The sequence below is a fragment of the Podarcis filfolensis genome (assembly GCF_964270895.1).
Source record: "Podarcis filfolensis genome assembly, chromosome: 2".
NCBI classification, from domain to species: Eukaryota; Metazoa; Chordata; class Lepidosauria; order Squamata; family Lacertidae; genus Podarcis; species Podarcis filfolensis.
Genome location: NC_139605.1, coordinates 117986950 through 118012130, shown reverse-complemented (window position 1 = coordinate 118012130; position 25181 = coordinate 117986950). Strand labels below are relative to the sequence as shown.

At 41.7% G+C, this 25181-nt stretch overlaps 1 protein-coding gene and 1 long non-coding RNA gene across 3 annotated transcripts in view; one reads left to right on the top strand and one right to left on the bottom strand.

The window, feature by feature from the left end:
* LOC310756029 overlaps window positions 1-16911 on the bottom strand; it is a 54301-nt gene extending 37390 nt beyond the window's left edge. For both annotated transcript variants that reach the window (XR_014544663.1, XR_014544664.1), the window contains exon 1: window positions 16826-16911. This is a non-coding gene — a long non-coding RNA (uncharacterized lncRNA). The remainder of the gene's footprint in view (window positions 1-16825) is intronic.
* On the top strand, window positions 1775-8801 carry LOC310755947 (aquaporin-5-like). The gene is made up of 4 exons (XM_083599496.1): window positions 1775-2197; window positions 5118-5282; window positions 7741-7824; window positions 8416-8801. Exons 1-4 carry the CDS (start codon window positions 1811-1813, stop codon window positions 8590-8592), a joined length of 813 nt encoding a protein of 270 aa, XP_083455622.1. The 5' UTR covers window positions 1775-1810; the 3' UTR covers window positions 8593-8801.
* Window positions 16912-25181: the final 8270 nt, after the last annotated feature.

The following is a 25181-nucleotide window of genomic DNA, read 5'->3' as shown; positions in this document are numbered from 1 at the left end:
AACTTTCCACTGGATGGTACCTAAAGTGAATATTTTCTTCATCTATATCATATATTTCTTTCACAAAGTGTTTCATTCAAAAAAAGAGTGGTGGGGGAACCATGTAAGGACTCCATTTGTTTTTGTTGCTGAAAGCCACATTCATTTTATGTTTCATTCATTATAACCTTGCACCTATCTTGTCTCATTCATTAAAATGCCATGCCTTGGTACTAATAATAATATAATGATTTTTTTACATTTTTGCTACCATTTAAGGTGGTGTTCAGACGAAAGCTCAGAGTCACCTAGTGACCACCATTTTATTTTTTTACAGAATGTGTCATTCTGTGTGGAGGAAAGATGGCCATTATGGACAACTATCATTTCCCCAAAAGAACATGATTGGGACAAGCTGGGAGAATGATGACCACTCAGAGTTAAATGTGTGGAAACTCATTCTCCTCAAAAAAAAATTGTTACATTTCTTAAAAAATCACTTTTAGTTGTCTTCAAGAATCCTGAGATGTTTTGGGTGAGAAAATACTCTAAATTCATCCTGAATTTTACAATAGGTGAAATCTAGTAACAACCTTGGGGTGTTAGGAGCCTCCCCATTAAATCTTCTACTCTTAACATAAACTTTTTAGCTTCCCTCAAAATTTATCAAATATTTCCCTGGAGAACGAATAACCTGCTTTGCTGCAAATGTTGCTTTAAGCGAGATTTCAGTGCCAACATTTTTACGCCCTGATGGAAAAAAGAAATTGTGGGGGGTGGGGGGAGCTGTGAGAAAAGAAAAAAATGTTTGCAGTTCACTTCCAGAGTTTCTGCTGTCTAACTGAATTGGCCTGTTGACAACATCATTTAGCAAGATCTGATGGTATCATAATATATGTGTATTTATGACATCTGGAGGTGTCACTCAGGGAATGAGAGGGAATGGCACAGAAGCTGCAGGAAAAGGGAGAAATAAAGGTTGTGAATAGGCAAACAAACACCAAAAAGGGTACAGAGAATGTGTTTTGGAGGCATCATTTTGAGTCCCTCAAAATTCCCAGCCCCCTTACTCTAACATCAGAGTGAAGTACAAACCACAAACTAAAAACACATTAAAAGCAAAGAATACACACCAAATAGCTCATATATATAATAGGGGGGTGGGAGGGTGGGGAGGTTTCCAAGTTACTCCTACTTAAAGTAGACCCACTGAGATTGATGAAACCAAATTTGTCATGCCCATTAATATCATTGGGTCTTCACTGAGTAACTGTGAGCTGGTCCAGCCATATATATACATGCAATGCACACAGGATTTTAAACATGGGATATTTAGTGTGCATCATTTGGGTTGATTAAAAAGCAAAACTGGTTTGAGCCTCACAGTGGTATCCATGTCGATGATGGATGGGTTATAAATATGCCTAATAAACTAATAAGCATGTCTGTGCATGTTCTCAAAATAAAATGTGTGAAATACCACCTCCCACACAATGGGAAATAAAGGAAGAAAATTAAATGTCCAAAGGCATTCCGCAGAAACCTATTGCTTTGAGGAGAATGAGAGGAAATCACACTCATACACCCCAAAGTGTCAGGGCCTTCGCTTTAATGTTGAAAAAGGCTCTGGTAATTTTATCCCCAAAGTGCTTCCAATTCCAAAGGAGAATTCAGGATGACTGACTGGTTTTTTGGCTCCACCCACACACCATTAAATGAGTCCCTTATAAATGTGTGCACGGCCCTACACTTTACACCAATCCCTGCCTCCAAGCGGGATAACTTTCCACCTCATCATCTCCACTGCTCCTACCTCCTCTCTGATCTCACAATGGCGGCGGCTGCTCCACCACGAAGGCAACAGGAACTGTTCACACTCAGGTTTACCCAGGCTCTTGCCTGTGAATTTGTCGCCACTGTGATCTTCATTTTCATTGTCCTGGGCTCAGCCTTCAAGTGGCCCTTACAGCTGCCCAGTGTCCTCCAGATCTCCATGGCCTTTGGCCTAACCATCGGCACCTTGGTTCAAGCGTTCGGTCATGTCAGTGGCACGCACGTCAACCCAGCAGTGACCATCGCCTACTTTGTAGGGAACCAGATCTCTATCGTCCGCTCGGTGCTCTATGTGGTGTTACAGCTGTTGGGAGCCGTCACTGGTGCAGGAATCATCTACTCCGTGACACCCAGAGACGTCCGCCATACATTAGCCCTCAATGACGTAAGTCCTTCCATTGCCAAAGAAATGATTGATCAACAGAATCTTGCACAAGTAGAATATTTATTATTATTATTTAGAATGTTACTAATTATTGGAGACACAGATAAAGGGATGGCAAAGTATGATTAATAAATTTTGTAATGGGGATAAGAAACCTAGAATTGATAAAATAAGACAGTATAAACCCCTGGAAACGGGTGGCCTGGGTCTCCCCAACATCAAGTTATATTATATAGCAAATCAGTTAAGATATATCATAGACGGGATAACAGAACAAGAAGAGATAGAATGGTTCTAGAATGGTACACAGGAAATGAGGGAGACGTTTGTGAATATATATTTTCATCAAACCAAACAAGCAATGGTGGCAGAATATTGAAAATCCCTTATTAAGAAACATCATTGAGATATGGGCGAAATATAAAGGAAAATTGATACCAGAAAATTCCCCACTAACACTGGTGGTGAGGCTAGAAGACTTCCCAGTAAATTGAAAAAAGGAAATTGAAAAAGTAAGCGAAAGAGAAGAAAATACTTAAAATAAAGGAATGGGTGGAAAAAATGAGAAGCAAAGAACAAATAAGAGAAGCTCTAACAGGAAGTAAAATAACTTGGTTTAACTGTATACAACTGGGGCAATGGACAAAGAAGTGGTTAAGGGAAAACAAGAAATGCAAAGAATATATAAAATTTGAAAAAAAAATTATTATAAAAAGGGAAGGTAAAGAAGAAAATATAGATATAAAAGGGGAAGCTAGTGAAATTTATAAAATATTAGTAAAAATGAAGGATCAACAAGATCAAATAAAAGAGGTGTAGGACAACAGGGCAGATAAATAGTGAAAGCTGGGGGAAAATATGGGAGAACGCACTTTGAAAATGTTGTCTATAAGATAAAAGAAAATTACTATAGGTTAATATGGAGATGGTATTTAACACCAATATGATTAAATCAAATAAACAAGGACTATTCAGTGTTATGTTGGAGGGGATGCCAGGAAACTGGGACTTATGTTCACATGTGGTGGGGGTGTAAATATGTAAAAAAAAATTGGCAAAGGGTGTTTAAGGAGATAACAGAAATCACTGGGTTAAACTGACTGAAAGTCCAGACAAAAAAAATTTTTTTCCTTCCAGTAGCACCTTAAAGACCAACTAAGTTAGTTCTTGGTATGAGCTTTCGTGTGCATGCACACTTCTTCTGAAGAAGTGTGCATGCACACGAAAGCTCATACCAAGAACTAACTTAGTTGGTCTTTAAGGTGCTACTGGAAGGAAAAAAAATTTTTTTGTTTTGACTATGGCAGACCAACACGGCTACCTATCTGTAACTGAAAGTCCAGAGGTAGCATTGTTAGCGATTTACGATAGGGTGGAAGGTTCGCAGGATATGAAGGACTTGCTCACAAATTTATTGACAGCTGCATGAGTTATTATATTTAGGAAGTGGAAGGGGCAAAGTGAATATAAAATGGAAGAATGATATAAAGAGGTGCAGTATATAGCTATTAATGATAAATTAAGGTAAGACGGGGAATATGCAGGGGTTATGATTTTGAGGAAATCTGGAAGGTATTTGTAGAATTTGAGCTGTTAAAACGGAAAGGGGTCAAACCATCACAAGAGATGTTGAAATTTTGGGAGGTTGGATAGTTACAATGGAATGGTTTTGGGGGTGGGGTGCATATTTTTATTTATTTTTTATTTTTACCTTGTCAAAAAGAAGAATCTTGCACAAGTGACTCCCAGCCTTCCAAATTAGACAGATGAAGGAATGTGAACAAAACCAGCAATTCTATATGGGTTGATTCTAGCTAATGTGCATTCCTGGATTACAATATGGAACACTGGCTGCATCAACATTGCACAACAGATTGACACAAGCTCTTCCGCTTGTCTCATGCCTAGAAAGCACGTGTCCAAGTGATTTCCCCCTTGCCCCACTCCTTCTCAGGAAAACCCATTTTTTAGCTCTAAATCACAGCAAATGTCAATCCGGAGAAAACTCAAGTTGTGGTTTGTTCCAATTGAGTGCTGAACAGTGATTTTCCCCAAGGGAAAGCAGTGAAACAAGAGGAATAGGCTGCTAACTGACAATATGGTTTTTCTTTAGGTTGGTCACTTTGGTATCCAGTTTTCCCAAATGATTTTTTATTTTTATTTTTGGTCCCATGTGGAGAAAAGTTGATGTGTTTGTGTGTGTGGTGTTGCAATGGAAAAGGAGGAACATCTGGGTGAAAAGCAGACCAGCAACATCACTATCTGCATTTGCCTGTGATCCTGTATCCTTGGGAGAGTCACCTGGGCAAAAGAGGTTTCTAATCTAGCTTTCCAGCTCCCACAGTAAAACTGAGAAAATTGGCAAAAGAAGGCATTGTACAGGGGAAAGTTATTCATTGGAGAAAGGAAGATTTAGCAGTTAAGGCAGAATTGCTCAGAAGACCTGTCTGACTGTTGTTGGCAGAAGAGAAGGGAACCCTTACAGAGCTATCATATTTACTGTCGGTTTACTCAGAAGTAAATCCCTCTGTGTGTTCAATGGGATCTACTCCCAGCTCAGGATAGGACTGCATCCTAAATGTGCAGTCATATATGTGCTTATTCACAAGTAAGTCACACTGAACTCAATTGGGCTTACTCCCGGTAAGTGTGCTTAGGATTGCAGCAATAGACACCCATTAGAGCAGCCTTCCCCAACTTGGAACCCTCCAGATATTGGACTACAGCTCCCATCACCCCTTTCCATTAATAATGCTGCTTGGGGCTGATGGGAGTTGGAGTTGAACAACATTTGTGGGGCACCAGGTTGGGGAATATTGTATTAGAGGGAGGCTTGTGAGGACCCAGCCTAGAGCTACAGAGATGCTCCATGTTAGAACTTTTTGTTTTCTCTTCACATTCATCTCTTCCATTTTGCCAGCTCACCTATGGCACAAACCCTGGTGAGGCTCTGGTGGTGGAGATCATCCTAACCTTCTCGGTTGTCATGTGCATCTTCTCTGCCACTGATAAACGCAGGACGGAGAGCAGGGGCAATGCAGCATTGTCTATTGGACTGGCAGTCACCATGGCTCACCTCATTGGGGTAAGCGCCTGAGTTATCATTTTCCCCTAGTTTCGGAAACAGATGAGTTGGTGTGTTTCTAGAAGGCAGGGTAGGAAAAGTTACTTTGGCTAGAGTTAAAAAATATTTAGAAATGGTTATGTGCTGGTGCGTGTGTGCACTATTTATTTATTTATTTTTTAAAAAGAAATTAAAGATTTGGAGTGGGGGCCGTGAGGGAATTCCAGTGTTTACTTGTCCAGGAGATGCCAAAATGAAAATGGGGGAGTGCTCCCTCCAGTGAATAAAAATCTGCGAAAAAAACAAAAAAAAACCCCAACAACAGTAAAACCAGTGCAGTTACTCAGGGATGGGAGACAGGGGCAGAGGAACGGGGGGGGGTTAGGGTGGGCCACCCCAGGTGTCACCACTGAGGGGGGGTGACAAAATGGCGGGCGGCACTCACCTCAGGGCCTGCAGCATACCCAAGCCACGCATCTCTCCTGGGAGTGATGCAGTGGCTTGGGCGCCCGCAGGCTCCACGCTGCCCCAAACAGTCCGCCCACCGCCACCCCCTCAGCTGTAGGGTGGCTGAGTGGGAGGAGTCAGGCAGACTCCTTGGAGGCCCTGTGGAGCATCCTGTCCCAGTTTGCCCCAGCGCACAGGCAGCTGGCGCCGCCCCTGGGCGCAGGGCACGCGTGCCACCCCAGGCACCGGATTGGCTTGTTCCGCCGCTGAATGCACTGCTTCTCTGCTTAATCAACACCTGAGGTGGAAGAGCAACAGTGAGCATGCTCTCTTCTCTGGGTACCATCTATCTTACTCTACACAAGCAACAGGGATAATGTATGAATCAGGGAACCTCCACTACTCACACAGCCTTCTTGTTTAATGTAGAAAAATCAGGGCTCTACATTGTGTGGGTAACTTACACAAGCAGAAGTGGCTCCCCACTGGAGAAGTCAATCCATGGGTGGGCAAACTAAGGCCCAGGAGCCGGAGCCGGCCCAATCACCTTCTAAATCCGGCCCTCAGACAGTCCAGGAATCAGCGTGTTTTTACATGAGTAGAATGTTTCCTTTCATTTAAAATGCATTTCTGGGTTATTTGTGGGGCCTGCCTGGTGTTTTTACATGAGTAGAACGTGTGCTTTTATTTAAAATGCATCTCTGGGTTATTTGTGGAGCATAGGAATTTGTCTGTTTGTTTTTTTCAAAATATAGTCTGGCCCTCCACAAGGTCTGAGGGACAGTGGACCGGCCCCTTGCTGAAAAAGTTTGCTGAGCCCTAATCCCATCAGTTCATGGAGAAGGGAATGAGGAAGAGACGGGAGAGAATTTCAATTCAGTTCACATGGAAAAGCTAGCCTACCCAATCTGCACTTCCCAAAACAATAAGCAAACTGACACACAGCCATCCTTTGAAATTCAAACTTCTCCAAATCTTGAAATGCAAATTTTACATGTTATTCTTCCCATTTTGATTGTGAAATTTGGACGTCAGAGTGTTTTAGATTTCTTAGCATCTCTTGGTTTTTTATTTTGGCACACGTCAAAAATGAAACTTCAGGATCTACCAGATACAGCAAAATACTAAGTGCTGTTCCATATCAACTACAAAATACAAACGTTATATTCTAGGAGTCAAATATTATCCACGTTTAATAACATTGCATGTCAGTTGTCAAGTCCAAAATTCAGTTTCATGTTAATAGATTTTAAAAAATGCTTTTGTACTGCTGTGTACCACCCTAATATTTTGTGAGAGGGTGGTATTAAAATAATAAAATAAAATAAAATAAAATACTGTCAAACATCAAAGTTACAAATAAAATACTGAAAATTCAGATGAAGTGAATATTCAGCATCAAGAATGAAAGAGTAGAATTGGGAGAAACACAGGTCACTTTCAGTTCTACAGAGAATAACAAAAAATGTTATCCATGTGGTAAATATTGTTTTCTCTTTTGTTTGATTTCAGTGGTGTATCTCTGCACTCATTTGAAAGCTTTCTGCATCATCTGCACATAGAGACCCCCTTGGTATTTTGGTTCTGATTCTGTTTAGCTAGTTATACTTTAGATTTTGTAATGCTTCTTTTCTGTCTTGATAAATTTTTGATTTGTTATGTATGTTACGTAACTTAAGATAATAATAGAAAAGAATTTTTAAAAAATCATGCAAAAAGGTTAATTGAGGAGAGCTCATAGATGGCATTGTATGGGAGCACCTGGAGACTGGATACCCAGATAAAGTCACCTTGATGGGAGGGGAGAGCTCAGTTGGTAGAGCATGAGACTCTTAATCTGAGGGCTGTGGGTTCAAGCTCCATGAAAGATTCCCAAATTTCAGGGGGTTGGACTAGATGATCCTTGTGGTCCCTCTACAATTCTGTGATGGACCGCTTGATGAAGGGATCCTAACTGCTAGAGAGGAAAGAATATATGAAGAAATTGAGAAGAACAGCAAATCTAAACCCATGTTTTTTCTGCCTTTTACAGATTTATTATACTGGCTGCTCCCTAAATCCAGCTAGATCCTTTGGACCCGCTGTCATAATGGGAAAATTCAGTGGGGCTCACTGGGTAAGTTTTGTATGGTGCACTATCGACTAGACTGCATAACTGATCCTAGAATTGTGGGTCGGCAAGCAGGGCGGCCACATAACGTATCACCCGAAAAGAGGAAATTCAACACCAAAACCCCAAAGAGAGCACAGGTTTCTTTTAATTTGTTATTTAAACAGAGATACAGTACATCTAAGGGTTGTGGAGAAGACTGTGACTGGTAGGTAACCTGGACAGAAGAGCACTCACTGCCATTTGATAAAGAATCTTGACCAGCTTTGGTGCAGATTGGACTTCCTAGCCCTATCAATCCAGTGGCAGAGTGGTTAGAGGGTTGTACTGGGACCTGGGAGAGCAAATCCCCACTCAGCTATGAAGTTCACTAGATGACCTTGGGTCAACCACCAATGAACCTGCCTCAGAAGTTTGTTGTGAGGTAATAATGAGAGGGGGAGAAGCATTCAAGCTGCTTTATAACAAATAAAGACATAGCAAATAAATAAATAAAAGTGCATAGAACTGAAATCATGGTTAGAAGACCTGCCACAGTTTTCAGGATATGACTCTTATGGTTGCTTTCAAAGCTTAAACATCTCCTTGTTTCCACAGGTCTTCTGGTTAGGACCCATTTTTGGTGCCAGCGTGGCCTCTGTAGTTTACAACTACCTTCTGTACCCTCAGAAACTGAGCATAGGTGAGAGGCTGGCTATTGTTCAAGGGTTCGTTCTTCCAGAAGATGAAGGGAGAAGCACACTTGGAACTAACTCTGAAAGACTCCGGACCTGAGCAATGTGGTGGGTTACTTATCATGCCCAAATGATTCCAATGACAGCCACACAATTTGCTACAATGCTGTAGAAAGCTGAGAAGTAACATCCAGCCATTGCAAAGGAAACAGTGTGAGTCATTTGAGTTTAAACAGTAACCAACTGACACGGTTCTCCACATGCCACACTCACCAACAAACCAATAATAGAGTATGGGTGTCTGGCAAACATTGTTATGCACATTGGGTGTGATGTTTGTGCATGGAAGTATGAATCTTGGCGCTGCCTCTAGCCAAAATTCAGGTTTGCCCAGTGCAATGGTTTATAATTGCTATTCCAGGAGGGGCAGGATGCTTAATCTCCTTGGCCCATCAGCCAGAGTTTACTAAGACTTCCCCCGTCAAGCAAGGTGTCTGAGTCATGGGTGGCTATACCCCCCCATCTAGTTCTGCCAGCTGCCTTTGACTACCACTACCATTGCTGAGCATTGCCTGAGAAAGGAGAAGCAATTGGCTGTTGCCAGAAGAGCCAAGTGTGGAAAGCTGCATAAATTCATGATAGCACACTTTCCTTTCCTTGACTTCTACCCATTTCCACATTTCAAAAGCCACTCACCAGGTGGTAGCTTCCTGGCAGGTGGTTCACTGTTGCTTACTGAGAGGAAGGGGCAAGGCAGTGGGGAGGTTGGCACGCTGCAAACACACAGCTAGCAGTGCTGGATTGTCTCTGCTGGTGTGTTTTCACCATGCTGACCTCCACCTCACCCCTCTCATTCCCTGTAAACAACAGTTCCCCACCTGCTGGGAAGCGAGTGTAGCAGCTCTGCCCACCAGCCAATGAACTGTTTCTGCCTCAATCCAAGTTTCCCTCTGCCCATTTTATCATTATGAAAGAGAACTCATTTGTTGGAGCGAGATGCCATTTTCATTTATGGGTGGCTGGACTGCTGACAACAGATCCACATATCATTATTTATTTGGTCCCACCTTACAAACATTTGTCAGCAGGGGAGCTGTGTTTTTTCGCCCCTGTTGTGTTGACTGTAGTTCTATAACTTGAAGGGATTGTTGCGGGTGGTTTGCCAACTGTCATTTCTGTAACATTTCTGTAACATTATGAGTTGTTCATTGTCAGTAAATAAGAATTCGGGGAAATAATATATAAAATGTATCAAGAGCAAGAACTTTGGCACATTGTGAAGTAAGCATGTAGCACAATAGTTGGGAGGTTCTGAGATGGTAACCTCAATGTCCCAACTTCACTATGGCCAGAGGATGTCCATGTGCTACTTTGCTCCTCCACCCATTGAGCTGGCACAGGCACAATCTGATTCAGGAAAGACAAAACAAAGTACTTATTCATGGAGTGCATAATTAACTTAATTGAATTTGGTCATAATCATTACCCTACATGGTGGTGTTTTGGTTTTTTTAAGCACTAGACAAATTAATAGAGGTTAGTCCTGTCAGCAGCTACTAGCCAAGACAACAACATTAAATCTCAATGTATAAAGGCAATATGTCTCTGAATTAAGGTTACCAGACGTCCCCGTTTCCCGAAGACAGTCCCTGGATTTACAAATCAGTCCCCATAGAAAACCCATTGAAGTTGAAAAGTGTCCCCGGATTCATTGAAAAAAAATCTGGTAACCTTACTCTGAATACAGTATGCATTTGGGAACAGGAGGAGAGTATGGACTGTGTTCTTTAAAACCCCCTCAAATGACAGTAGGATATCAAGGCAAAAGTTTGCAAAACATGGACAGTTTATGGGGAGCTGCCGAAACTTTTGCAGTATTTCAGCACAACACTTTTCGGAAACTCCATGAATATTCTGTGAACACTACTCAAAATCATTGATGGGGACAAAGTTGAACCAAAGTATTTAATCAAAGTGATTAAAAATGGATTTGTCCCTAAATATGTCAGAATACTGAAAATAATTTATGATATTGCATCTGGTACAATTTGGATAAATAATACAGATTCACAAAAATATCAACTTAGCCACAGGACAAAACAAGATTGCCCATTATCAAATTTACCGTTTGCTTTTATTTTAGAACCTCTGGCAATAAGATATGCAAATTCTGACAGGAAATGGTGAGAATACATTCTGGGACTTTATGCTGATGATATTGTTTTGTGTACATCAGACCCAGTTTATGCAGGGAAGTTATTATGTATAGAATTGAAGACCTTTTTCAATATCTCTGGACTTAAGGTAATTTTTCAAAAATCAGAAATAATGTTCTTTCATACTCCCCCACAACTTTAGGAAACTTTAGCCAAAATATTGCAAATCCCAAAAGCTAGGAAAAGCTTCAGATACTTAGGCATTCAGATTACCCATAATTTAAACAAAATATATCAGATAAATTATAGCAAAGAAAAGAAAACAATAAATATGGACATATGATGCTGGAACAAAATACAATTTTCTATCATAGACCAACTGGCTGCAACTAAAATAATGCTTGTTCCAAATTATTATTTTTATTTCAAATGTTACCAGTTTGGATCCCACCAGCCCATATGCCCAAATGCTAAAGAAAACTTAACAAATTCATATTTCAAGCAGCCAAACCACACATTAAAAAATATTTGCTGTTGGAGGATGAGGACTCCAAAGCTAAACAGCTATTACAATGCATATCGACTCCGCAACATTGACAGACCTAACGTCTGGCAATAAGGGAAATCAATGGAGCGCCTTAGAGAACTTGGAAATAGAAGGTGTCCCTATGAAAGTAATATTTTCAAAAATAAATTAATTCCACTCTTTGATTACAAGGCAGACAGTCCCCATGACTCCAGGACTGGCTCCAAATTTGTATAGTTAGGATATGTTCTTTAGAAATAAAGAACTCACAACACATATATTAATGACTGCAAGAACAACTATTGCCAGGACATGGAAATCACTTCAATTATTAATTATGAACCAATGGTATAATGCAATTTGGTAAACAGCACATTTGGAAAAACCGACACAAAAATTAAAAGTAGCAAGAGGCCAAAAGAAACATGACAATTTTTATGCAATCTGGTGTGACTTGGTTGATTACATAAATGAAGAGGCATGTGGCATAACGGTATAAATAGTGTGCATGAAGTACATATTTTATTTTATTTCTCCCTCCCTCCCGTTTCCTATAAATTCTGATTGCGTATTGATACAAAATACCTTTTCTTATGGTCACAAATCTAAGCAGTACACATTACTATACATAATTTCATATCTGCAGTAACTGATAATTTTGGTATATATACTTTGACACAACATTGTCAATTCAGAAACGTTTATCTGAGTATTCATTGCTGTTTTATTTTTATTTCTATGTAATCGTTGCAATGTCATGCGTTCTAATGAAAACAAAGATATTTCTCAATGCAGCTATGTTGAGCAGTTTAAAGATGAAACTGAATAAAGACTACAGTATACACACACACACAAAATCATTGGGTCCAAAGTTATAAATATACAACGAGGGCAGAGGACCTTTGGACTGCCTGGTGTTGTTGGACGGTAACTTCTATCAGTCTTGAACATTGGCCATGCTGGCTGGAGCTGATTCAAGATGTAGTTCAGCAACATCAGGAGTGCTAAAGGTTCCCCATCCCTGTTCTAGGGATGCCACAATCATGTCTAAATCTCTTCAACTACCAGCCCTGTGTCCATTTTTGCAGATGTCAGAGATTAGTGAAACTGCACCCAGTTTTACAAGGTCTCCACATATCATGCAAAGGCTTGTGATACATGATGCTCACTCACTCTCCTCCTAGAGGAGATACGGATGTGCATCACACACTCATACACATATACACACACATGTCTGCATGAAGAAGACCCACAATCCAGCCAGGCATTCACAATATAGAAGAGGCCATGAAAAAAGTACGGAGCCTCCCGGGGAGACATTTATCAGATAATACAAGGAACATAATTAACATTTTAGAAAAATTACAAGTGAATATTAACACTAAAGCAGTTTTGATATTTGTGGTCGCGGAGAAAGCCTTTGATAATATTTCATGGAGTTTTATGAAGAAAAATTTACAGGGAATGGGGGTAGGCCAAGGTTTTGAAAACGGTATAGGTGCAATCTACTCAGAACAAAAAGCTAAGTTAATTGTGAACAACGTAGTTACAGAAGAGTTCAAGATTGAGAAAGGAACACGACAGGGTTGCCCAATCTCTCCATTGCTTTTTATATCGGTCCTGGAGGTTTTGCTCAACATGATTAGAAAGGACCAATTGGTTAAAGGTATACAACTCGGAGCTAAACAGTATAAACTGAAAGCTTTTGCCGATGATTTAGTTTTGACATTACAGGAGCCAGAATCCAGTACCAAAAGAGTATTGCAATTAATTCAAGAATTTGGTCAAGTTGCGGAATTTAAGCTGAACAAGCTGAAAACGAAGGTGTTAGAGAAAAATTTAACAGTAATTGAGAAAGAGAGGTTTCAGAAGGAGACAGGATTAACATTGGTTAAGAAAGTGAAATGTTTAGGGGTCCATATGACTGCTAAAAATGTGAATTTATTTAAAGATAACTATGAAAAATGTTGGATGGAAGTGAAAAAGGATTTAGAAGTATGGTCAAAACTGAAGTTATCACTGCTGGGCCAAATTGCTGCAATAAAGATGAATGTATTGCCTAGGATGCTGTTTTTGTTTCAAACATTGCAAATTTTGGACAAGATGGACTGTTTCAAGAAATGGCAGAGAGATATTTCTAGATTTGTCTGGCAGGGCAAGAAACCTCAAATAAAATTTAAGATTTTAACTGATGCTAAAGAAAGAGGTGGATTTGCCCTGCCAGACCTTAAACTCTATTATGAATCAGCTGCATTTTGCTGGCTGAAAGATTGGCTGCTTCTTGAAAACACGGACATTTTGGATTTAGAAGGTTTTAATAATGTTTTTGGATGGCATGCATACTTGTGGTATGACAAGGTTAAAGCACATAAAGCCTTTAAAAACCATATTGTCAGGAAAGCACTGTTTAATGTCTGGATGAGATATAAGGACTTGCTTGAAAGTAAAACGCCAAGGTGGCTGTCGCCAATGGAGGCTAAGGCTCTGAAAAAACTCAATATGGAGGCCAAATGGCCGAAATATTGGGAAATTTTGGAACAAGAGGGAGATAAATTGAAATTGCAGAGCTTTGACAGTTTAAAAAATAAAGTATGAGACTGGCTTCACTATTATCAAATAAGGGAGGTTTACAATCTGGACAAGAAAATTGGTTTTCAGGCGGAAAAATCAAAATTGGAAACAGAATTGTTAGATCCTAAAACTAAGAATTTATCAAGAATGTATACCTTGCTGTTGAAATGGAATACACAAGATGAAATGGTTAAATCTCCTATGATTAAATGGGCACAAGATGTTGGACATGACATTATGATGGCTGACTGGGAAAAGTTATGGACCACAGGCTTGAAATTTATGGCATGTAATGCCTTAAGAGAGAATATTATGAAAATGATATATAGGTGGTACATGACACCAGTCAAGCTTGCAAAAATCTATCATTTGCCCGATAATAAATGTTGGAAATGTAAAGAAAATGAAGGTACATTCTTCCACCTTTGGTGGATGTGCCCAAGGATTAAGGCTTTCTGGGAGATGATCTATAATGAAATGAAAAAAGTATTTAAATATACTTTCCTGAAGAAACCAGAGGCCTTTCTCCTGGGCATGGTTGGCCAATTGGTGCGAAGGGAGGATAGAACTTTTTTAATGTACGCCACAATAGCAGCAAGAATACTCATCGCAAAGTATTGGAAGACACAAGATCTACCCACCCGGGAAGAATGGCAGACGAAAGTGGTGGAATACATGGAATTGGCTGAGATGACTGGCAGAATCCGGGACCAAGGAGAAGAGTCCGTGGAAGAAGAGTGGAAAAAAATTAAAGTATATCTTCAAAAATATTGTAAAATTAAGGATTGTTAGAAAGATGTTGGAAAAAGAAAATTATATGGCTTTGGTAGAAATGATATAAAGGATTAAGTAAAAATGAATTGACGAAAGAGTGAGCGTAAAACTACAATATATTAAATCAAATTATTAAGATAAAAACAAGGTTGGAAGGATTTGCTGAAATAACAATTTGAATTAGAATACAAAAATGGGAGGTGTGAGGAGGTCAAGGAAATAAGTAAAGGAAGAAAGTTATGTAAAGGTTTAATCTGTTTTTTTTTGTTTGTTTTTTTCTCTTTTTTAAAATGATTGTACTTTTTCTGTCTTTTTTACTTTTTTTCTTTTTTCTCTTTGTAATCTTCAAAATTCTGAATAAATATTATTTAAAAGAAAAAAAAGTACGGAGCCAACCTCTTTCCTCTAAGTCTGCTCATCGAAAGATAATGATGAGATCGCTGCTCCCTCAACATCAGTCACCACCCACACATGGTACTTATGCTCCCTAAACCCCAGCAGCACTTTACCTTTGCCAGCCATTTCAAAACCATGACTCAGTCTCTTTAATGGAACACAAACTTATTCGAAGGCAGTGGATGTATCATGGTAAGTGGTGCAGTTTTAGCTCGAGGCATTTGCTAAGCCTTCCATATTATTCCGTACTGTTCCAATCAAATGACTAGATTCCGGTTGGAGTCCTAAACTCAATTACCCCAGAGTAAGTCCCATTGTACCGAATGGAATTTATTTCTGGTAAATCACCATAGGGGATTCACACATTACATCCAACACGTGTACCATCTGTGTACCTGTGTACACTAACAGTGGAGCCATACACTTATGCAGGCATAGGCAAACTCCGGCCCTCCAGATGTTTGGGACTACAATTCCCATCATCCCTAGCTAACAGGACCAGTGGTCAGGGATGATGGGAATTGTAGTCCCAAACATCTGGAGGGTGGGAGTTTGCCTATGCCTGCACTTATGTAAGTAATTCACAGGGAATGATCCATGAGTGTACAATCTGCATAGACAGTAGCTGAGATGTACAAATGGCAGTTCTTTCACACCAACACTTGTAGAGTCAAGTCGCACCTATAGTCAGTGTAATAGTAACTTACTTATACTGTATGCTCTTATACCCTCCTCATTTGGCCAATACTTCCATTTCGGAAGGAAGCCTTCTTGGACCTGCTTGTTAACTATGATGCCACCCTCTTGGCCATGCTGGTACAGTGGTACCTCAGGTTACAGACGCTTCAGATTACAGACTCCGCTAACCCAGAAATAGTACCTCGGGTTAAGAACTTTGCTTCAAAATGAGAACAGAAATCACGTGGCAGTGGGAGGCCCCCTTAGCTAAAGTGGAACCTCAGATTAAGAACAGTTTCAGGTTAAGAACTGACCTCCAGAATGAATTAAGTTCTTAACCAGAGGTACCACTGTATATTTCCTGAGCTGTGGGTTACATTGTAACTGAGCTTCTAATATTGTGGCTTTGGACAACTCTCAAACATACTGAAGAGATCAGATCCTCTCCATTTTCCTGCCCAACCTTCTTTAGCCAGTCTACTCATTTTGGAGGAGTTTCCTCTTATGAAGTCAAATGTGCAACACATTTGGGGGGTAGGAAATAATGCAAATATATTTCACACCCGGCAACCAATGCGCCCCTTTGGTTTCAGATAGTACATGGGTAGACGAGTCTGGGGCACAAATTTTCATGGCCCTTTGACGGCTATAGTGGCTCATTTACCAGAAGTAATGTATTTAGTGTTAACTCTGGAAGTGTATCCTCGATTCTGACCAAACTAGGCCTCGTGACATATATTTTGCTCTTTAATTAACTAGGCAGTTTGAGTATCCCGTTGCAATTTAATTAACTAGGTGGTTTTCCTTTCTGCTCTTCTCCTAGCCTGCGGGTACATGTGAGTCATCTGCCAGCAAGACTAGTTCTAATTTGACTTCTCCCACAGTGTGGCCAGGCTTCAAAGGAATAATGTGAGCAGGAAAGAGCTGGATGTGTACAACCTAAAAGCGCTGCACGCAATTTGAAGGGATGCTTTCGGTTGTCTCTGGCTTTCTGCTTGGGGACCAGACTGAGGATCTGCAGCCTACAGAGATGTTTCATTAAAGCCTTAGTAAAAGCTTTGATTCCTTTAATAAGGTGTGTGGAAGAGGAAACGTAACAATGCATTTCGTGCCATCAGGCATTCCCTCCTAGGCCACAAAACTGTTATGTAATCCCATCCCCTTCACTTTTTAAATATATTTATAATTCCCTCCCCTTGCCCCAGAAGGCTCAGAAAACTCATGCAGCTTACCTGGGTCTCTGCAGTCTCTCTCCTGTTAAGGCGGCCTCCTAGCCAGGCAGTAACTAGTTTTAGCAATGCAACAGCATCACCTGCCCTCGGAGCATTATCTGAGTGCTGATGAGGAAATTTCTTAATCTTCTACAGAATTATTAAAGGCACAGGCTCACCATCCCTGGGCCAAAGGGTAGAGAGATCTGGGAGACATCTCTTCCCTAGATTCTTTGAGCTACCCATGTTCTCTTGTTTCCAGCTCCTTCCCTGAAAAAATGGGAAACAGAGTAACTGATGTAAACCAAGGGTAGGCAACCTAAGGCCCAGGGGCCGGATGCAGCCCAATCGCCTTCTCAATCCGGCCCATGGATGGTCCAGGAATCAGCGTGTTTTTACATGAGTAGAATGTGTCCTTTTGTTTAAAATGCATCTCTGGGTTATTTGAGGGGCATAGGAATTCGTTCATATATATTTTTCAAAATATAGTCTGGCCCACCACATGGTCTGAGGGATGGTGGACCATCCCATGGCCGAAAAAGGTTTCTGACCCCTGATGTAAACCATTATAAAGATGATAATGACATTTGCAAATTAAAAGTGTTTAAGATATATAAGACACTTGGGCTGATTAAAGAAATCTCAGTTTATTAACCATACAAGTTTTTGGTCAACTAGTCAATTAATTCATCATGCAAATCTGCATAAATTTACATATTAGTGAACCCACATAGAAGAAGAACAAGAAGAGCAGCAGACTTTTACTTGTTTTGGGATCAAAAGCAAGGAATCTTTTTAAGACCAAGGGCCACATTTCCTCATGGGACCCCTTCCAGGCCAGTAGTGGGTGGGGCCAGAAGCAAAAGTGGGTGGGTCAATGGATATGACTGTTTCCTTCACACAGTAAACTAAACTATGGCCATGTAGAAACATAGGTTTCTATGCTCTCCACTCTACATACATACTCACATATCTTCCACCAAGCCATGCTAAAGGTCTAATAAGAATTCATACAGGATTTATACAGTCCAACCAGGCAAAAGCACTCACAGTGGGCATGGGGCATGTCTGGTTTGTCTCCTCAGGGCCAAACAGAAAGGCTGGGAGGGCAAAATTTAGCTCCCACTCCTGGAGTTCTCCACCTCTGTTTTAGATAATGCAAACACACAACATCTTAGAAGCACACAACATTTTAGAAGAAGTCTTCCATTATGTGTGCCAGAGAAATGGAAATACATTTTTCTTAGGGTGGCAACCTACCATTTAGGTAAGTTCCTGTATTAAAATAAGAAACCATTGTCTTAACCTCTGTTTCCTGATTAACCAAGGGCACCTGTTTAGTCAATCAGAAGTATTTTAATTCATTATCTTGTCTGATTAATCAGTTATAGTTTGAAGCCACAAACAGATGGACAGATACAGAAAGAGGTATGTAAGGCCTATGGCTGTGGAGAAAGAGGACAGGCTATATTATACACACACGTGGAAAATGCCTGTCATATGGGACAGGCTGGAGGGGTATGGATCTCTGTATCTTCTGAGCTCACCGCTGCATAGCACTGTTCTGTATCAGGGATTCTTAACACTCCTTTTCACAAAATCCAAATGTGTGCCATTTTCTGTGCCACTCACATGTTCATGCAGGGAACATCATCGTTATAATTTTTCCTGACACAAACAAGGTACATGGGTGATTTAGTGTTGTAGAAGACAGCTGGGATGTACTGAGCACACTGTGAGCTGTTAAACTGGGAGGTGTCAAGGAGCAATTTTGTGGGACTGAATTCTGTCCAGCAGGATCTGAGCTCAAGAGTACTCTCTCTCCCTCGGCAGTTTCTGGCAATTCGTATTCAGAAGCATACCGACCATAATATGGGGAAAATATTCAACTCTAATGATTGAAGGTTGAGCATGGACTCAGCTGGAAAGACTGGCTTACTATAGCAACAGCAGAGAGGTGTCTTGCAACATGTTGGCCTGATGTCAAATGTAATAATGCTGTTGACATGTCTTTTCAGCCCAAATAGAGTTATGCACCTGCTCTGGGCTATCTGTATTAATTAAAATCCCTGGAAAGGACACATAAATCAAAAGCAATTGAATTGAATCATCTATGGTACATCATCATTCACTGTGGGTTCAGGCACAGTTGAGCCATGTGTGGTGGGACTAAGGCATGGGGAAATTGCAATGAACACAATACAATACAACCCCCATTGTTCAGCCCAGACACCGAGGGCCTTCTGGCAGTTCCCTCCCTGCAAGAAGTGAGGTTACAGGGAACAAGGCAGAGGGCCTTCTTGGTGGTGGCGCCCACCTTGTGGAACACCCTCACATCAGATGTCAAGGATATAAACAACTATCTGACTTTTAGAAGACATCTGAAGGCAGCCCTGTTTGGGGAAGTTTTTAATGTTTGAAGTTTTATTCTGCTTTTAGGCCTCTGTTGGGAGCTGCCCAGAGTGGCTGGGGAAACCCAGCCAGATGGGCGGGGTATAAATATTATTATTATTATTATTATTATTATTATTATTATTATTATTATTAATGATTACAGATGTCAGCAGGTTTTGGCACAGGCATTGGGTGTATATCCAGTATCAACCAACCCGCTGCTGGTTGATTATCTGGCAGATTAATCAAGGTTAAGAACCATCCTATGACATTCATCAAATTGGGGCAACACCCCAAGATCACCATTTTGTGAGTGCTTTAGCCCATAAGCCCCTGTCTGGGCATCTGGACAGAAGCTCCTCCCCCTGAATCCCCTTAACAGGATACCTTGATTCCTTGGTACAGTGCCTCGTTATCAAATATGATTCCAGGGTGCTAAATCACCCCAGCCTCCCAGTTGCAACATCATGTGCTGCATTGCCCTGTGAAGTTTCTTCTATGTGTGGTTGACTTGTACTAGTTCCTTGGCTCCCCAACAGTTCTGCCATTCCAGACATTCTGACCGCACCATTGTCACTAGTGAGTGTGTTACGTACAGTGCCTCAAGATCCACTGCTGCTGCAATGGTGAGGTCAATGCCTTTCCGGCACTCCTGACTGAACGATCTGAGCATCCAGCAGGCCCACCACTGTGATGTGAGATGTCAGAAAAAGGCATCAAGCTGTCCCACATCATACCACTCCAGCCAAGCCATGTTAAATGTCCAAACCAGCGTGTTGGCCCCACCATGTCAATTTACAACATAGCAGTGCCCAATGCCCGATGCTGTGGCCTCAGATCCACACTCCCTTGTGTGCAGCACCAGAAACAAGGCCATCAACAGGAAGGATTAAGCATTGAGGCTATTTCAGGTCTAATCTAACTCTTGTAGGTGGAGGAATGCCAACAGCCTCCATCTGAAAGCTGTGGTGGCTGCCCCACTGTGGAACAAATGGGCAGCATAATCCATGGGGTTATCACTGCAAGTGAGGAGAGCCTTCCTTAGAACTCCTGTGAATTGACTCTTTGTTAAACGAGCTCCATTGGTGTGGATGAGGCAGGGCCTGTGGGCCTTCTGGCCAGAAACCACTTGGTGTTGACCACAGGGCAAGCTTCAGCATGAGGAGAGGCTTTCATAGACAGCATGCCCCCCCCCTTGCCAAACTGGTTGGTCTTAGAAACCTGGATCCACACCCTCAGGGAAGTCTTAGCAAGCTGTAGGTCACTTAGTAGGAGCAGGGACGGCAGGAGAGCTGGCCATGCACTCCCCAACTTGGAGAGCCCACCAAAATGAGAGGGAGCAGGCCACACAAAAAAGCTTGGTCTCATATTCTGACCAGCAGATGGTGTCCAGTACTCCCCATATGTCCCTAAAGAGGTCACATGTAATTGGTCTCCTAGTGTCTGGGGCTGGAGAGTGGTACCACTGCCAACCCTTGAGCAGCCTGACTACATGGAAGTAGTTTCAGAGGGCAGGTCTTGATGGCTAACCCTAGTTCCTTAAGAGAGACAAGGTATTGCAGAAAATCCTCGTCCTATGTGACCCAGGCCTGCCCCACGTGCAGCCTAAATGTCTCAAAGGAAGCCCAAGCCCTGGATTATGGATTGTAATACTCCCTGCATCATGGTGTGCTTCCAAGTGCCCACAGATCCACGGGAAAAGGCTCTGGCTCCAGCTGAGCCCTGAGTGCTAGAGCCCGAAAGTGATCCTTCTGAAACTGAGACAGAGCATCCGCTATGCTGTTATCGAGGCCTGGAACAAAACTGGCTGAAAAGGAGATGTTAGCCAGCAAACACTGAACCCCTTGAATCTAGTCAAGCGGTGTGTGCACGCAAAACATCACCATTAGCATTTCCATGTGTTGCCCTCTATAAAACCTATTGACACATACTTTCCTACACACTAATCACGCTATCGTGCCTATAAAAATTAATAATGCAATAAACGTTAAGTGGTTATGAGTCAGACCAGACTCTAAGAACGAGAAATGTTTAGTAGTTCTGTGTTTCCTGCTCCATAACAAGTCACTTAGGCTGCACTCCTGTACACAATTACCTGGGAGTAAGCACCATGGAAATTAAAGGGGCTTACTTCCGAGTAGACAGATATAGGATTTTTATAGTGTTGTCCTGCTCAGCACATTGAGCCCCCATCAAATGACAATGCTACAATGGCATTCCTCATCCCGATCCCTTGTAATTCACATCTTACATCCAGCCATTTTAAACTTACTTAAAATCATGATGCATTCCATATCCTATCATCATGAAATGGTGGACTCACATTATTTGTGTTTACATTCACCAAATGTAATAAACCTATATCACTCTTTAATAAATTTATCTGATTTTGGCACAGTGTGCTACTCTGATTTCATGAGTTGATTTTTCCATATATATTATATACCATATCTGATCATACTAATAGCTTAAGGTTGCTTGCTTCAAATCTTTCCAAAACCAAAGATTACTGTCTGCTTCTTCCTCTTTAACCAGTTACAAGTCTATAACAGGAGCTGTGCTCCCATGACTGCTAAATTTGCTCAGGAACCTTTGACAAGAAAATATGTCAAAAGCTGTTTTGAGAGTCCAAGTCTATGAGTTCAACCTTATCCACATGCTTGCCATCATTTTCTATGAACTATGAAAGGTTACTAGGGAAAGGCTTGGCTTTGCGGAAGCCGTAATGATGGTGATTCTTCATTCTTCATTTATTTATTTGTGCGTCACTTCCCACATAATGTCCTGAAGACACTAACAGCAATAACAATAATTACAAATTAATAACTCAGTTTCCAAAACGTTATACCAAAATAAAACCCTCACCTCCAACTGACCTGAGTTAGATATAAGTTGGGACCTTTTCAATCGTATCAGTAGCAATCAGTTGTACATGCCAATTTATCTCTACCCACAACTTTGGTAAAATAATATGCAAGTTCATTTATTTAAAACATTTATACCCTGCCTTGCATAAGTGAGCCCAAGGCAACTGACAACCTAAGTTAAAACAATGACTTAAATGCATCTACGTGTCGGCATGTAAATGCGTCATGCCGCAATTTGGCAATGCCAGCTGAGCAGCAGGAATGACTCCTTTGTCACGGAGAGGCCATGACTAGTGAAGTATCAGGTCTTCTAACCTCTGCAGGGATGTGGAATGGTTTGATTAGGATGTCCAGCTTGCAGAGCCCGGGAGATCCAACTGGTTTCCAGAATGCCTTTGAGGGGTTTTCTGCTGGCTGTCCTGTTAAAGCCCCAGCTGGCTTCAGACGGGGGAAATGAGTCAAACCGTAATAATCATGAGAGCCCTCAGTAGCATGTTCCTGCCTCAGATGCACCACGCTGACTTTTTCTCTGTGATATGCTGGTCTTAGGTAGCCATGTGCTATTTTATATAGTTATTTTGGTTTTTAACTTTAATGTAAGGGAGTACACCCCACAATATTTATTTGTTTGTTTGTTTGTTTTATATCCTGCCTTTGAACCTGAAGGTTCCCAGTGTGGCTTGCAACATATCAGAAAAACACATAATCAGCATAATAAGTTTTCATTAAAAATAAACCCTTTCTAAATAAATAAAACAGTGATTCAACATTCCAGGAGAGAGAGGGGGGGGAGGGAGGGAGGGAGGGAGATGAGTACTTTTAATCAGTTGCCCCTATAAGCCTGAAGTAACAGAAACAGCTTACCCGGCTCTTAGCCGGATGTCTGGAACTTATTAATGTAGGGAGCAGCAGTGTTTCCAGTGGGAGGGATTTCACATCTAATAAAGAAGGAACTACTGTAGTGAACTACGGATGCTGATGGAACCACAAGCAGATCTCAAGGTAGAGATTGACAATAGTGGAAAAGAAACCCTTCAATGCTTGGGACCCAAGTCATGTAGGGGTTTTATACATGATAACTGGCACCTGAAATAGGGCCGAGTAGTGAACAGGCATCCAGTGACACATACATGCCATGAGGCCTGAAGTGCTAGTAGATTCTAAAATTCTGCTACTTCATTAAACTGTCTCATTTGACATTCCTTTCTATACAATTTCCGTGGGGTTAGGCACATTACCTGTCTTATGAGAACTTTTGTTGTTTAGTCGTTTAGTCGTGTCCGATGTTTCTGCATCTTTGATGGCAAAATATCTGCTTCAACCACATTGATTTTGATGGCTCAGCTGATTTATTTTCAGAGATGGAAACTTCTAAACAAATCAAGAGGGGATTTTTTTTAAAAAAATGCTTTAACTACTTACACAGCTGATCCGAAAAATAAAAAACATGTTCATACCTGCATATAGATGTTGTCTTCTACTGCTGCCACCTGGCAGATTATAATATGGAATGGTTCTTTTACATCAGAATCACTGGAGTTCACATTAGCCTCCTAGAATTTAAAAGCAATCAACACACCTTCTTTTGTTTTTACAGATCTCGGTGCAAGTGCTTTCCCAGGCTTCTCTGTAGAAATGGCATCCCACAAATTCACAATTCCTTCCCTGATTGGCTAGGGGTTTCAAATCCTTTGTCTGTTGGTCCACAATGGGCTACCATCATGAAAGAGGGTTCACATGACCACCACCACCCAAAAGTGCATGTCATGGTGGTCCACAGGGGCAGGACTACTGGTGTGGGACATCTGAGGCAGGACATCATGTGACATCACCTGTCAAACCCTAGGAGACCAATCAAACCCTAGAGGGAGTGTGATTATGTTATATTACTTCACCACCAGCTTGAGGAAGTAGTAAATAAACTGGGCTGTGACATGACATGACATCACTTCATCATGTATTCCTTTGCCCTGTTTTGCTATTGGCTACCACATGGCGATGTCATATCCCTTGTTTCCACTACTGTATGTCCCATGAACAGTGGCCAAGAAAGCTGCTCAGGTGCCTGGGGCAGGACACCAAGGGACAGGGTGAACCGCCCGGTGACACACGCGCGATATCCGTATGGACTGATCATGTGCGGCATCCCATATGGAGTGTGCATGCGCAGCAACCATACGAGCTGCCACGCGTGTGCACTCCATATGGGATGCTGCACATGCACACTCTGTATGGGCTGCCGCTCCCGTGCGGCGGTCGTATGGACTGTTGCTTGCACAGCATCCATACGGGCTGCCGCTTGCACATGTGTGGCATGTGTGGCATCCTGTATGGACTGTGCGTGTGTGGCATCCCGTACGGACTGCGCACGCGCAACAGCCTGTATGGATGGTGCATGAGAGTGGTGCCCATACGGACTGCGCGGGCACTCAGCCGCTGTACAGCTGGGGAGAGGCAGTGGCTGGACTGTTTGGGCAGCGTGGAGCCTGTGCGTGCCCAAGCCACCACTTCTGTCCCAGGAGAGAAGTGTGGCTCAGGCGCACTGCAGGCCCCGAGGTGAGTGCCGCCCGGCATTTTGTCACCCCCTCAGTGGTGACACCCGGGCCAGCCTGCACCTATCGCACCCTCCTTCCTCCGCCCTTGTTCATGCAGAGAAAGGAGAACAACATGCATGAACCTGCATTTTTGGTCATGTCTAATCCCAGCCTTCGTAACAAAGAACAGTCCAAACAATTCTTGTGAGTGATGAAAGGCAAAGGGGGTAAAAATATGTTCCCATCAGGGCAACCTCTCCAAAACTAATACACAATTGTGGCAGCTTAATCCTTTCAGAGACCACACTACTGTGTAGCCTGCACTTGAGTTTCGATAACACAGCTTCTATCACCTCTTTGTGTTATGTTTACTTTAAAGGGGACCCAAACATCCGCGTTTTGAATGAATCAATTGTGTTAACGTGCGGAGAGTGCTTTTGCCTTTTAATCGCATCACGCTGCCTAATGACATCAAGCTTTGATAAAAATTGTGAAATCGCTGCTTCCTCATGTGTTATTTTCATGGTTCCGGCTAACCTGTTCCTTTCACTCCCTCTCAGGCAACCTGATATGTGAACAAAC

Coding starts and splice junctions, on each gene's coding strand:
- LOC310755947 (XM_083599496.1), top strand. CDS start 1,811: ATGGCGGCGGCTGCTCCACCACGAAGGCAACAGGAACTGTTCACACTC. Junction 2,198..5,117: donor ATACATTAGCCCTCAATGAC/GTAAGTCCTTCC, acceptor CCATTTTGCCAG/CTCACCTATGGCACAAACCC. Junction 7,825..8,415: donor AATTCAGTGGGGCTCACTGG/GTAAGTTTTGTA, acceptor TTGTTTCCACAG/GTCTTCTGGTTAGGACCCAT.